Source organism: Lacerta agilis, chromosome 10 (genome assembly GCF_009819535.1).
Source record: "Lacerta agilis isolate rLacAgi1 chromosome 10, rLacAgi1.pri, whole genome shotgun sequence".
NCBI classification, from domain to species: Eukaryota; Metazoa; Chordata; class Lepidosauria; order Squamata; family Lacertidae; genus Lacerta; species Lacerta agilis.
The window spans coordinates 17,962,473-17,977,934 of NC_046321.1; the positions used below are offsets into that span (position 1 = coordinate 17,962,473).

The window sequence follows — 15,462 nt, forward strand, 5'->3', positions numbered from 1 at the left end:
TAGCTTTCAACTTTCCCTTTTTTTGCAATGGGAAACGGCGCTGGAATAAGGGAATGTCCCGCAAAAAAGGGAAAGTTGACAGCTATGGAAGAAGAAGAAGAAGAAGAAGAGTTTGGATTTGATATCCCGCTTTTCACTACCCGAAGGAGTCTCAAAGCGGCTAACATTCTCCTTTCCCTTCCTCCCCCACAACAAACACTCTGTGAGGTGAGTGGGGCTGAGAGACTTCAAAGAAGTGTGACTAGCCCAAGGTTACCCAGCAGCTGCATGTGGAGGAGTGGAGACACGAACCCGGTTCCCCAGATGACGAGTCTACCGCTCTTAACCACTACACCACACTGGAGGGGAGTGGAACCATGCCTCCCAACACAGATGTCTTTTTTTCAGCAAACCACATTTTACCACACACACACACACACACACACACACACACAAAATACTTACCTTCATTCGACATTCTTTGAGTAAACCTTCTACGAATTTCCAGTTTGTCTGAGCAATTACAGCAGGAGAAAGATCGGAGAGTTTGGGCTGCCTCAGATTTTTCCCCAAGGTCCTTGCTTCTTGCATGTACTTCTAATCCAATGATGATTTAAAAAAAACAACAACAACTAGAATGAACACAAAAAACAGAGCACGTACACCTTTGCCCTCCTTAACTGACAAACTAACTCTGCACTAAAAAAAGAAAACAAAAAATAATAATATGTGGGGCCAAGGTGATCCCCCCCACCCCCTCAAATGTCAAGAAGCTGGAAGTGAGAGGTCAGAGAGGGGGAAATAATACCTGCACATATAGTAAGTTTTGTGTAATGGTTTTTAGCAGGCATCAGCCTTATACTGTAGATACACAGGTAGGGAGAGAAGGATAGCCTGCAGTTGAACTGTATGGACTGTCAAGGATGATGGCTGGCTACACAGCTCACATCTGTTTTCTGCCTGTTGGTGGAGTCGGAAGCAACCGACTACCAAATATATTTTGGTGCCTGAGGCAGAAAGCCCACATCTTCCACACACACAAGATATTACAAGATATCCTAGATATTACTGCTGTTCAACTGTACCCCCAGATCTTCTGAACTGCACTGCTTCAGCGTGATGAAATGGGAGGGCGGGGCATACTGGGGGGTGGGAGAGGTGCACCCTCATATTCTTGGGACACATCTGATACCCCTGATCATTGGAGGATGAAAGGGGGAGCACAGTAAGGCTTCTGCATGAATCCTTTTGCAGGAAAGGGCTTTGCGATCCTCTCCACACGTCTACCTTGCACCTATGACATTGGAGCAGGCACCCCCAAACTCGGCCCTCCAGATGTTTTGGGACTACAATTCCCATCATCCCTGACCACTGGTCCTGTTAGCTAGGGATGATGGGAGTTGTAGACTTTATGGAACTCACCGAACTGACAGCAAGACTGTGTGAACAGAGGGACGAAACGGTGCAGGAAGATTGGAAGAAATTCAAAAGTTATTTGAAAAAAATATTGTAATGTTTAGATCTTTGAAATCCTAGGGAAGTATCGATAGGTTTCTGGTAGTAAATTGGATATATATGATGTAAATATATGATTTAGGGAATTAATAATGGATAATGAAGTATTAAGAATTTGAAAAGGATAATGAACATTTGATTAATTTATGAAACCATTAAAGAAGAATGGAAATGAAACCCAGAAATTGAGAGGTTGGGTGAAGTTGCCCTAAAATGTTAAAGAAAAAAATCTGAAAATTTATAAGATTTGTTTGTTTTGTCTTTGTTTTATATGTTTTGTTTTTTATAAAATGAATAAAAATATTTATTTATTTATTTTAAAAAGGGATGATGGGAGTTGTAGTCCCAAAACATCTGGAGGGCCGAGTTTGGGGATGCCTGCGTTGGAGGCACAAAGAAGAAGAGCAGGGTGGCTTTGAAAAGGCTCTTGATGATCCTCTGCCCCTCTTCCTTTGCACCCCTGATGGCAGAGATGCAAAGGAGAAATGCAAAGGGGGAGGATCAGAAGGCTCACAACCCTGAGCAAGGATCTGCAACAACCATTTTAAGTAGTCCCCACCCCCCAAAAAAAATAAAGTAAGTGACTGTGCGAGGATCCAACAGCAACTGCTTTGGAAAAATAACGGTGGAGAGAATGTAGCATGAAGCTAGAGAAAAGGGTGAGGATTAGGACAAGGAAAGGTGGTGGTCATCTTTTAAAGTGTGGTTCCAGTCAGGTAAGTAGCAGAAAAAGACCACCTATATGGCCTTGGTCTTTGCAAGCCACCTTGACAATATTAATATGGGAATCAGGATTTTAGATGTAACAAGAACTACTAGCTCTGCGTTTGCCGGGACCTGACTAGCCCCACATCTCAATTTTTTTGCCTGCCCAACAAACTGTTCTGGAAAATGAGAGGCTGAACTTGAACATCTTTCTTAGGCCTCCAGTTGTAAAACCAACACAAGGCAGGGCCCCGTGGCACTGTGAGAATCATCTACCTGGTCAGAACCACGCTTTATGGACTGCTATAAAGCGGTGCATAAAATTCTACCCAAAAAAGCAGCGGTTAGCGTGAGAAGGAAAGCAGTTCTGGGCAAAATTAAATAAAACATACCAGACTACATTCAGAGAATGATTTTTTAGGTGGTCGTGCAGGAGGATGTGGGCCCTGATCCCACTCCCAGAATGCCAGTGAGTTCTGATGGATCAAGAACTCCTCCAATGGCTAAGAGGAAGGTGGATATAACGAATGGCAGAAGCAGCAGATGGAGAAAAAGGAGCGGCAGAACAAGCATGCATAAGAGTCAAAGCAAAAACAGAAAGAAAGAGTAAATACAGTACAGGGATGAAGAAATTAAAAAGCATGGAAGCAATTCATATAAAACGTCACAAGGAAATGCTTCTGCGCCGTCACATTCGATAGCATCAACGCTCACAAATAACACATTCCTTTTGTTTCAGCAGAATAAGCTTTCACATTTGGGTATGTATGAAATGCAGGGCCTCTCGCCCTCCCTAAAACTGCACTTGCTGTAGTGGATGCAGAATTCAGCAATGCCACAAGGACCAAATGGCATTAAGAATAAAAAGGTAACTAAAAAGAAAGCACAGTGACTTTGATCCTCACGAAAACCCTGTGTTGTTCTTGCTTGTTTCAAATGGGCAAAAAAAGATAAATAGGAATAAGACAAAGACGTATGGTGTTTTAACAAGCCACGCAGGAATCCCTAACCTTCAGGTGCAGCTATAAATCTAGCACGCTCCCATTTAAAAGGCCAAGCAGCATGCCACTCGCACACAATTTGCTGGGATGAAACCAAAGCAAAACGTGCTTGTTTTGCTCAAGCGCTTAATCTCCAGAAAAGACTTATTTGTAAGTCAACTGCTAAGGATAAGGCAGAAAAGAACTGCAATCTGGGGCTCCAAGGGCAACTTGGCCTGCTACATCTCAACCACAACATGCAGGAAGATTTCTCCTACACTGTCATGTCACCAGGCTGTGTGTTTCCACACCACCAGCAGCCAATGATGCAGAACATGGTTGGGAAAAACACGCACACAGCTGCAATATCACAACTAGTACATATAATGAGAGTATGCAGTTTGACACTTTTGATGGTACCCCCACTTTGCCCCTAACTCACTTTCACCCTAATATAGAGTTCCATATGTTTATAGCTCCGCACAGGAAGGGAGTGCCCTTTTCATGTCAAGCGTTCCTCCTGTCTACAGAATTGGATGTGGAATCAGAAGCTCATCATGCACAGCTCAAAAGGAGAGACCCCTCTAAGTCCCATAAGACTGCCTTGCATGCCCAAGGACAACTTACCCAAGGACTATTATGGATGAGAAGAAGACTGCCATGCGCTTATGGGGCTCTTCAAACTAGAGGCAGCTTGAGGAGCCTTATATGCACACTGGGCCCTCAGTACAACTAGAAGCCATAATTAAGTTGATGGAAGCTTAGCTTAGCATTCATTTAAATGCATAATTCAGGAGTTGCTTTGATGTTCAGCACACTGGACAAGCGGATCAGCGGGGGCCTGTAATCCTTCTGAAAACTGAGCCTTTTGTTAAATTGAATAGATTTAGCGATCTTCTGGGATAAGGGAGGACATTAAAGCAAGTTCCTCCTGGGAATTAAATCCCTATCATCTCCCATTCCCAGAAGCATTCCTTCTTCTTCCCTGAAGTCATACTGATGCACTTTGGAAGAGCAAGTGAGTGCAACCATAGGAAGAGGCTAACAATAATCTCAAAATACAACTGACTGAGAGCAATGATTTCTGATTTGAGAGAACAGACCTTGGGGAAGCAAGAAAGGAAGCCAGTCTACATGTTAGGCTTGCGGGTACCATGTGCGGGGAGAGGACAATTCTTTCTAGATAGAGATGGGTGGAAGATGGGATATCAGCTTTTGAATTGAACCTCCGCTAAGGAGGCCTTGTAATTCTTTTTTCCAGGAACCTGGACCCTGTTATCTGCTCCTGTCCCAGATTTTTTTCTTTGGTGTGAGGAGACGTATATGCTTTATGCGGAGGTCTTGCTCTAAGTTTTGACAAAGCTAATGCAGCCAAACCCTAAATGGATAACAGGTATTGGGTGTCTCTGCTATTAACCACAGCACTTACCTCTCGTAAGTCATTGTCCAAACCAATGTGCTCTGACTGCTGTCGGAGGCGATCTTTCCTGCGCTGTGCTGTAGCGCTTCGACTCACCCACCGGCTGAGGTTGAAAGAAAAGAAAAGAAAAGAAATGAAAAGTTGTAAGAAACAATTACATGCCAACTCCAAAGGGGGGAAAGGTTAGCACAGGGTTGCGTCCAATATTAGTATTAGCTCAAGAGCAGATTCATTGAATGTAATGGACATGATTAACTTACACCCATTTATTTTTAAATATTCCAATACAAGCTTCATGACTCCAAAAGGGCCCATTACAAACTAGACAGATGGTGACAGAGATAAAATGAAGAGAAGAGAGGGTACCATGGAGACATTCCAAGTTACTCTTCACTGGCTAGATCAGAGGTTGCCAATGTGGCATCTGCAAATGATAGTGTGCCCAACCAGAGTCTCCTATGACGCCCATGGAAAGTCTCACTAAATATCCTCTCAAAAATCCACAGCACATGGGAGACTCTTTGGTCTTCCTGCTCAGTTTCTCTTTGCACTGACTCAGCCTCTCCTACCCTGAACACGCCCACTTGCTCATGCCCACATTTCGCTGGATGCCAGCATCGGACGCCCACTCTCTCATCTGTTTCTGAACAATTAAATGAATTCCAACTGGAAGAAACTTCCACAGGCCAACTAGGTGGGAAAGGGTTTGTCTCAGGTATTCCCCTGTCCAGCTGCAGGAGAATACCTAAGCTCACAGACCCACCGGGCAACACTGGCTCTCAGCTCTTCTAAGGGCCTTCTTAGAGAATGTCTACATTTAAACACATTTACAAAAGCCAAAGTCAATTGAGATCATAAGTGTTACAAATACTAGTGCTCTGATGTTGTTACAGATGCCTGGTAAGGAGAAACAAGTTTTCTTCAAGGGCAGCAAGTCAATACTACCAAATCTTCATACTTGAATGTGCCCCTTAAGGGTTTCCTTAAAAGAAAAAAGGAGGGCAGGAACTTATCCATGCATTAACTCTCCCTTCCCCACGCTTTCCTACACTAGAATGAACACACCCCAAACATCCCACTCTTCATTAAATCCAAGTCCAAGGCAGGATAAACAAAAAGCATAAAACATAATGTGTGGAATTCAATTAAGTTTTTTTTTTTTTAAACAGAATTTATTAACATTTTCATGATATAACACAAACCCAACCCCACACCTACAAATACAAAAACAACTACAAATACACATAAAGTCAGGATTCTTCTTCTTAATTATAACCTTACAAAAAAAAAATTCTAGTTCTGAATCTTGACACTTGACTTCCCCCGCCTTTTCACCTTCGGTTTTAATTCAATATACTATTTCCTTAACAACTTTTCTCTGTAAAAAATTTAACTTTACTTAAAAAATAAAGAAAACATACTTATCTCAATCTTTGCATTATACCTTAAATCGTAACCAAATATTCTTATAGCTAAACTTATTTCTTCTGTCCTTTATCATGCTGCTTTTAACTTAAAATTCAATATCTCCTTACTTATTTAAAATAAACTTATCATTAACAGACTTCACACTCCGACTTCGGATACCATGGCAGACCATTTAGATTATACACTTAATTCTTCAACCCACTCCTCCTCTGTCCATTGTCTTTTCCTGTCTTTCTCCAGCGCCAAATCTCCCATTGTCTTCCTCCAAGTGTCCACAGATCCAGGCTGCATCCACAGCAAACCCCGCATCGAGCCTCAAGGCGTTTCTCATCTGCATTCTGGGCTCCTCCGTTTCTTTTGCTTCTTCTTCTTGTAAAAATTCTAATTCCATGTCCCTTACCCCCGAGCTGCCACCTCGGGGTCTGGATATTGTAAGTTTTCCCATTTCCAGTTGTTCTTCCCGGATTTGCCCAGCCATCTCGGACCATCTTTCAACCGCCCCTCCCAGCTCTTTGCCAAGGCATGATTCCATTGCGTAGAACTTTTGAAAAGCCTCCTCTGTGGAAAATAGATCTTTTTTGTGAATAATTCCACTCAAGACTTGTAGTTTCCGATCAAGCAGTTCCATCTGCAAAATAGTGAGCTTTTCCTCATCCTTTAAATATGAGTTCGATGCCAATATGAGCGCGAAGTCCAGCATTTTAAGAGAGAGGGTGAGTGTCAGATTTCAGTTCCTGTCTCTTCCTTCCTTTGTTTCAAATTTCTCCTGCGACACACCAGGTCGCCGCCATTTCTCCGAAGCAGGAGTATAAAGACCAAAACTTCAAGCGGAGATATTTTTCCCCCAGTTAACCCCCGAAGGGAGATCTCAACAGACTCAGTTTTCACATTCCAAATACTTTCTATTGATTGTTGTGGCAGCAGTCACTTAAAGAGTTAATTTCTTTCACCAGCCGAAGGGAGGGAGGCGGGCTGCCTTTCTTCTTTCCCCCAGAGCATTCCAGGAAAACAAAGAGTCAATCAATTACTCACAGCTTCTGGGTTCTTATCAGATCCTTAATGACAGGTAGAACTTAGACGCTCATCACAGGCTTAGCCGCCGCAATTCCATCCCGGTTGGGGCATCTCCCCTGAAGCCCGGCTCCGTCGTCCCTTCACCCCCACTCCCCCTTTACAGGGGGTGCGGGGGAAGGGTTCGGAGCCACAACGGGCACAGCCGGGGAGCCCAGGGAGCGGGACGCTCTTCCCGCTCCCCAACCGGAGCCCCGCTATGCGGCTGCAGGGCTCCTAACCCCCGGAATGAACTGGGTGCTTCGCAGCCGAAGCATCCCACGACCACCCATAATGGCGTCCGCAGCCGGAAGCCCTCAATTAAGTTTTTCTCAGAGCAGACCACTGAAATTAATGAACATGTTTAAGTTAGGCCCATTAGCTTCAATGGGTCTACTCAACATAAAACCTAATTGAATACCACCCAATAAAACCATGCTATATAAAAATACTAATATAACCTTAATACAACAAATCAGTCAGGGCATCTTCATCAGTAATAATTCAGCAAAAGGCCTGGGCATACAAGCACGTTTTTAACTGGTGCTGAGGCCCAACAGGATCAGTGACCATTAAACCTGCAAGGCAAGGGTGCTCCACAATTGAGGTGCCAGTATCAAAATCATCCTCTCTCATGTAAAGCGCAGAGGACCCTGCTAAAGATAAAAATCCAGGGTTTCTTACTCCATCTGCAAAAATGTTCAGAGATGTAAATGGCTCTTGTGCTCATTTTGCTGGTTGCTCCACCAAACCAATCCATGTGACGCATTATGCTCCTTTGTAAGTAATTACAAAGAATTACAGGATAATCAGTGGAGATTAGTGTATTAGAGAGCTTATTTAATTACTTTGATTTCACAGCATACGTGTTCCGATTCCCTCCAAGTTAACCTGCAGTTTAAAATCAATCAAAGAAAACCCAATGAAGATGTCTGCTCCCGCTAAATTATAACTCCTTTTGTTACCAGAAAAAGAGAAGCTGGAGACTCTGATTGGAACTCAAAAAATCAACATTTCGTAACAGGTTAAATACTGATAGTTCAGCTCCAAATACAAAGCTTGTAACTGGGAAGAACAAAATACAATGTCCAGGGGATAGCAGGAAGCGTCAGTGCAGATGATAAAATACTGCAATAATTCAGCCTTGTAAATAATCCCATAGCCACTAGCCTGTAAATTATCATTTTTTACTAGTGTGCTTAGATGCTATAAAAACTTGTGTTTCCACAGAGGAAGAGAAGCCCCATGCCTGAACTTTGTCCCTCCTCTGCTAGCCTATTTGGTTAAAAGGTGGTTTTTACAGCTAGCCTGCATTTCCATTCAGGCTGAGGCTGGAGGAGTTTCTCCTCCACTGCAGCCAGTCTACTCACTCACCCACATAGAACTTAGCTACATGAAATCTCTGGTCACCTATAGCTACCAAGTGAGTTTAACACTAGGCTTCTGCAATATATCCTCAAAGTGATTTGGCACAGGATGCAGCACCTGAAGCTACTGGATACTCTTCAGGGGAAAGCCTCATAGAAGATACGCTACGCAGTGATGGCCAAACTTGGCCCTCCAGCTGTTTTGGGACTACAACTCCCATCATCCCTAGCTAACAGGACCAGTGGTCAGGGATGATGGGAATTGTAGTCCCAAAACAGCTGGAAGACCAAGTTTGGCCATCACTGCGCTACAGTAATGCTGCCAAGGGGAAGGGAGAAGCTCGTTATCTAGGTAACGCTGGGTTTTTTTTCAGTGACCGAGGGAACGGAATCCTAAAGCGGCAAAGTGAACCAGAGACTACACTGAACAAACTATTCCCATGCATTCCAAGGGGTTATTACAGTTGCAATAGCTTACTTGTTGTTGGTAGGCCCAGCTGCCAGCACATCTGACTGAAGCTTAGGGAAGAAGCCTTGTTCATATTTGCCTTGGCCTATCTTCATATCAAGCAAATGAGGATGGATTGCAGTGTGATCAATCTTCGTCAGCCGCTGTTCAATGGCCTGAGCTGAAAATAGTAATTAACACACAAACAATTTATTTTTTAGTTAACTGAAACCAAGGAACTTTTCTTCCACAGGCAGGATCTATCCCTGGAGCCAGCACACCTGAGTTAAGTTGTGGACAGTCTATACAGGTGAGGCAAGAACAGAGGCCATCAGTAGACAGGACCATGCTTACTATTAGGGACTCCTAAAAAAATTGTTCACCGAAAGCATATTGCTTGAGTCGCCATTGCTAAATGGGGATGAGGAAAGCTGCTTCTCAAACACGGGCTGAAATATCAGTATGTCCATATTCAAAAACAACTCTGTTCCTTGGTGAACAACTGGAGCAAAACACTGGTGAAGGAACACAAGATTCCATGCCTGTGTGTTAGTCAAGCAAACATTGCGTGTTGGATTCAGATCTGTGAGATTAAGAGATCAGAAGGAAACTTGATACTACTATCAACTTGATGCCTTTCAAGACAAAGCGCATGAGGTTCTGGTGCCACCATATCAACCGAAACTAGCCTCCGAAGAAAAAGCAGACCTGAAAATTTAAAATGGTTTCGAACACAAATTAAACTTTTTGGTTTGGTTGTTTAAATCCCAGTGTTTTATTTCTGAAGATGAAAGAAAATGGAAAAACAACACAGTTTGACAGATCATATCTAGCCAGCTGCAATAAATCACTTTAGTGACACTAGCATAGCTTTCGCAGGTAAAAAGGAATTGCACAGCTAAACTCCATGGGGACTTTTACATTCTAAATGGATCCAGTCAACATTTTTTATTTCAGAAGGTTTTAGGGGGTGGGCTGGCAAATTTAAGATTTTTAATTCTGATTCTCCCGCTGGTTTCCATGAACTCTCAGATTGTACTAACCCAATTTAATGCTTTGTTTTTCTTTGAGGTGTTTTGCATTGCTCCTTTTTGTTTTACTGCACTGTAAGGTGGTGAAGGGGAGTCAAAGGAGGGTTATAAATTAAAGCAAATGAATATCATAATCTAAATCAAATAGGGTAAAATACAACTTCTGAGTAGCTAGTCTCTCTCTCTCTCTCTCTCTCTCTCTCTCCCTCCCTCCCTCCCTCTCTTGAAGCTTGTACACTGACAACTGATAGACCTGTACATACCTGCTTCTTTCAATGTGTTGCACTTCTGATATGTAGACGTTCTTAGTGAAGGAACCCGGACATTATACAGCCTTATCTTCTCGATTCGGGAATCAAACACTCGCAAAAATGGGTCTTTTTCTTCCCAATGGGACATAATTTTATTGTCGATGAATGTTGCGAACATTTGAGTTTCAATGAAGTGCGAGAGGAATGGGAGGTAAGGCTCAGGTTGGTCAGAGAGAAATGAAGCCTAGAGTTGAGGGAACCCAAAAAAAAGTTACACCTTGCAGCATCCTTGTTTTCCATTTCAGTAATTGTCCGATTCTGTCCTAAGCATACTTTCACAGGGAGCATGCATAGCCCAATACCAAAACAGTGTGACCTAGTTGGCACGTCACACCAAACCAAATTGAAAAGAAACTATGGTTTAACGCCAATGAGCTCTGGCAGTTCTGTAGCACTGCTCCCTTGCTCAAGCTGCACTACAAATGAAACAGCCTACAGTCTGGCTTACAATGTCATCCAAACCCAGACTTGTGGTTTGTTTCCTCCCGTAAAGCTACAAGCAGTCACCTAGATCTGCTCTCATCTTAATATTCATGATTGTTTGGAGGAAACAGTTCATACGCCCAAGTTCAGAGGACACAAGCCAGACCATGGTCTGTTCATCTGCAGTGCAGCAGCCTGAACAGGAGATGGAGGAGCACCATGGGAACTTGTTCACATTTAATCATAGTTAGCTTTAAACTATGGTTTAATGTGACACAACGAACAAGGACAGTGACAGAGATAATAATAAAAAAAACATAATTGCACCAAGATCTCCAACCCAAAATGTCTCACCAGTGTAGAGTTCCTATTTGCTACTTTTCACTCTTATTACACAGATTGGTTACCATAGTTGGCTAAGAGGCACTTTTGAAGTATGCCTTTGCCATTACTGGCAATAAAGAAATCCCACAAGATTCTGATAAATTTTCTACACCAAATCTAAGGTTCAAAAAGGAGAAAAATCCATGTCACCATCATTTTGGATCAATTTGAGAAAGTTATTTCATCAGCTGCCTATCATGTACTCCTCCTCTTACTCAACATGCCATTGAAGTATTTTCTAGTAAGAAAAATAAACCAGTCACGTAACAAGGCCTAGACAAAACCAGACTGCATCTAAATCATGGGTGAGGGGACCTGCTTTACCACAGCTCCCCTCACCCCTGACAACTGGTCATGTGGGAGTGGGTGGGAGTGTGGATGTTAACAGAGCCCAACAACATCTGGAAAGCCATAGGTTCCCCACCCCTGACCTAAATAACAGCCATCCCCATTAACACTTGCTAAGTAATTTCGGGTGCCAAAATTCAAAAGGAGCTTTTGCTCTTTGAATGGGAAGAGAATCTAAATACATAATAGAACCTTAATGCCAAACCGTTTGGCCAATCTAGCTCAGTATTCTCTAACTCAAAAAGTATTTTGGGATCCTTTAAACCGGAGATGGGGGACTGAACTTGCAATGCTGCAAATGAAATCATGTGCTCTAACACTGAGCTCCAAGCCTTCAAAAGGCAAGGCAACCGAATTGATTGTTACAAGGAAAATATTTGGCTGCTTTTACTTTGTCAAAATTTTGCATCTGTTCCCTGTTGGTCAGCCATGATTCCCTGTCTTGCGCCGCCTGAATGACGAAAGCATCATAGTCAGAAAACATCTGCGTGAAGCGGTTGGCGAAGACCTCTCGTAGCTGAACGTTCAGTTTGTAGTCCCTCAGCTCCCCATCTTCACACTGGAGCTTAACATTCCTTTCCTTCTCTTCCAGAGGAATGTTGATACTCATTTTATCCACTGTCACCCCTGTTCTCTTTGCCAAAGCGTGGAGGCGGGCAATAGTCTCATTGCCCTTGAGCAACTCATACATGTTGATGGTGTTGCTGGGTACATTCCCATTTTTTTTGTCATTGGCCAAGTCACTGAGGACTAGGTTCTTAAACTTGGTGGCACTCTCGCTACAATGGAGGGTGCCCTCAAGGGGAATTCCAAACTGAAGCAGAACTTCGGAGATTTCCTGGATGAAATCCGGCTTGTTGGGAAACTGAGGAAGTTCCTCTGGTAACTCAATAAAGTGGTTATCGATATCCACGAAGCAGAGGTTAGCCTGGAGGGGGGGAAAGCCAAATATTATTATTAAATGTATTAGCTGCCTAATACAGAAATAGTCTCTTGGTGGGGGGATGAAATAGTCACTTGGAGACAAAGTGTTTGTAATATACTAATCAACACACTAAAAAATGCAACTTCAAGTATCACATCAACAACGGCAACGTAAGAAATACATAGGTAATGATAACCCATCAGCACACATAAAATATTCAGAAATCACTTTGAACAGACAGGGGTGTCTTTACAGGGAAATCCTTGGGAAGACTTAACAAAACAAACAAACAAAACAAAACAAAACAAAACAAAAACTTTCCAACTGATTGGGGTATGACAGAGGCAAAATATCCATGCCAGAGGCAGCTTAATCCAAATATTCTCTCCCACTAAAGTACTAATATAGAAAATCCAAGAATGAGCCATTGGCTCCCCTCTAGTAGTGCCCAAATGTTTGTTGCCTGTCCAACAGTGAGGCTGACTTCAAGAATGAACACAATGATTTCACCACATACATGGGGATCTTTTGTTTGGAAATATAAAGTAAGCCAACTTTTACATAACACAGTAAACCCTCAAAATAAAAAGTGGTGCCTTGGAAGAGATTACTATTCCTCACCCCCCCCCAACTCAGCTTGAGTCTGAAATTCATTGCTCACGAATTTGCTGTGCTGAATCCAGTTTGTTTCCCCCCCAAGGGAGCGGAGGCCTCAGATGTACCAACCATGACAAAGTAGCATAACAGGAGACCTAGATATTCACAAGGGCAACGACAACTCATTCTAGTCAGTCTTTGAACTGATATTTAATTGGTACCAGCACTCGGTTGTTTTCTCTAGGGTGTGTTGAAGAAGTCCACTTGCAATGCACTTCTCAGAGGAAGGAAAAGGCAGTAATCTGAACTAAATCCCCAAATTACATTAATTAGCTCCCTCATATGCTTAGAGATATATTTTAAAAACAGGACATGAAGCAGGGAAGGACTGCAAGGTTCAGAAGTTCAACTGGCATCTACGGTTGTTATCGTTTCGGTGTCAGCTTAATTACTTTTCCAAGCATTAGGTGTTGAGATTTTATAAAACTACATTCTAGTTTATTTGAGCGTTAGCTTTATCTGTTCTTTTTACATATTATATTGTGAGGATGAGGACCTGCATTTATTATTTTATACATTTGCAGTTGACCCTTGTGTCAATTATAACAAGGGTGAGATAATATGCCAAAATAAATTGAGTGTAGAAGGAGGATCTACAAGATAAGCTCAATTCCATGTTGCACATTCCCATACACCAGGGAGGTGAGCTCGTCTTTTATGCAAGGCAGACTGAAACTGTTACTGGTATCTGATTTTTAGTCTTTTCTTTCTACTCCTACATCTACTGAAAAACGACTCTGGGTAATATAAAGGTGGAGGAGCTGAGGGGCTGCATTTAATGGTGGCATTTTGAAACAGCGCTTTCTACAAGATGGTAAAACCATTTGGTCTTCTGGTACATGAATACTAGTGAACAAAGGTTCATTTCAGTGTTCCTTTCATTGTTCAGGCTAAGCCCCACACACTTGGGGCTAAAAATAAAACGTTTGTGCACTTGAGATAAAATTCTAACAAGTGGCATGAATATATATTTGAACCACCTTGTTAGAAACAGGAAAAGATGCAGGGAAACAGCTGTCGACAGTAATAAACTAAATTAAATGACTGGTGATGGCCAACAGCACTAATAAATGGGACACACACAAACTGGAAAAAGGCAATTCAATGCTACTAGGGCTTGGCTGGGTAGACAAATGTTACAAAACTGGTCAGGGAAAACATACAACAAATGGTACAAAACTGGTCAGGGAATATGCTTCTTCATAGCCCAGTAGTCATAAAGACAATTAAAAACAACAACTTCTGAAGTCCCAGGACATGCAAACAATGACAGTGTAAAACTGTTTTTGTGCCACAGCTGCACCTAAAGAGATCTTGTTCTTAGACTGAGTAAAAAGAGAAACAGTCATTTAGATTGCACTCCTAAAGCCTTGCTCTGATGTTCCTATCCAGAGAGGATCCATGCCCAAATACAGAGCCCGTGGGTTTGCTACAAATGCACAGAAAAATCAGGAATACCCATGTGGAATTATATTCTGTTTTAACAACAGAACAAGGCATCCTTAACTCAGGTTGCCAAAATTCAGCACTGCACACAGCACTAAGGTTCAGCGGTGTGCAATAGTCACCTCTTGGGGAAGCTCCAGTTTGGAACGGTCTGTTCCCTCCTTCGACTGCAGGCCCATCAAGTAAGGTACAGGAGCATCGAGGAAATGCAGGAGAGAGGCTGGGAGGATGGGGACGTAGACATGTTGCCACTGAAATGGGAACAGCAGCGTGGTGATCCCTTCTGCAACCGTCATCAGACGCTGGTAGTCTACACAGGGAAAACCAACACAGAATTACTATATCGCTCCTCTTAAAAACCCATCAACACTTCAGCATTAGACAGATGGCAAGTGCAGAGCAATTCTTAAACCCACAGAGCACGTTTTGCAGCTATTCGTCAGCTTGATTTAAGTGTGCGGCATGAGCTCGCTGCTTGTTTAAAATGGATTGAAATATTAACTCCAGAGCCATTACACAAAGAAAGCTATGAAATTTTAATAGACACATCCAGCTATGATGATACAAAATTTAAAAAGTGAATTTAAGATGAACACCAGGAGAACGGCAAAGCGGAATTATGTACATTGCTCTGAATTGCCAGAGGAACAGCAATATGCAGATGGGACAAGAAAGGAACAAAGAGCAAGGGGAGCAACTGCTGTCATGCCCGTTTTTGCTCATAATTGTTCATTAGGCTGAATTTTCAGCTCACGTGTTAGCAGGCTCCAGGAAGCAAGGCAGCCTGCAAATCCACCTTGACGGAAAATCAGAACTAACTACACAAACGTGAAATGCACCCTAGGACTTGTTTTTAAAACAAGATTTCAAGCCAGTACTCTCAGACTCACCAGTACCCTGTCAGCATTTTATTCCTGTGTATTCTATTAAGTTTCTAGCCAGAAAGGATGTTTGTACAACAACTGATATAAAGTGTTCTTCTTTTGATGCTGCCCGATACTGCTCCAACATTTCCAAACTGATCTTAGACTACTTCTTCCATATT

The 15,462-nt window shown here is 42.5% G+C and overlaps 1 protein-coding gene across 3 annotated transcripts in view; it reads right to left on the minus strand.

Moving 5' to 3' along the window:
- The window catches only part of DENND5B (DENN domain containing 5B), a 91,301-nt gene that overhangs the window by 19,558 nt on the left and 56,281 nt on the right, over positions 1–15,462 (minus strand). For 2 of the 3 annotated variants that reach the window (XM_033162873.1, XM_033162872.1), the window contains 6 exons: positions 14,540–14,727; positions 11,781–12,317; positions 10,187–10,418; positions 8,923–9,073; positions 4,609–4,702; positions 445–576 (listed from right to left, as the gene is read on the minus strand). In XM_033162873.1, coding sequence (XP_033018764.1) covers positions 445–576; positions 4,609–4,702; positions 8,923–9,073; positions 10,187–10,418; positions 11,781–12,317; positions 14,540–14,727 — 1,334 coding nt within the window. Of the gene's footprint in view, positions 1–444; positions 577–2,591; positions 2,694–4,599; positions 4,703–8,922; positions 9,074–10,186; positions 10,419–11,780; positions 12,318–14,539; positions 14,728–15,462 lie in introns of all 3 variants that reach the window. The other variant, XM_033162874.1, reaches the window with a different exon arrangement.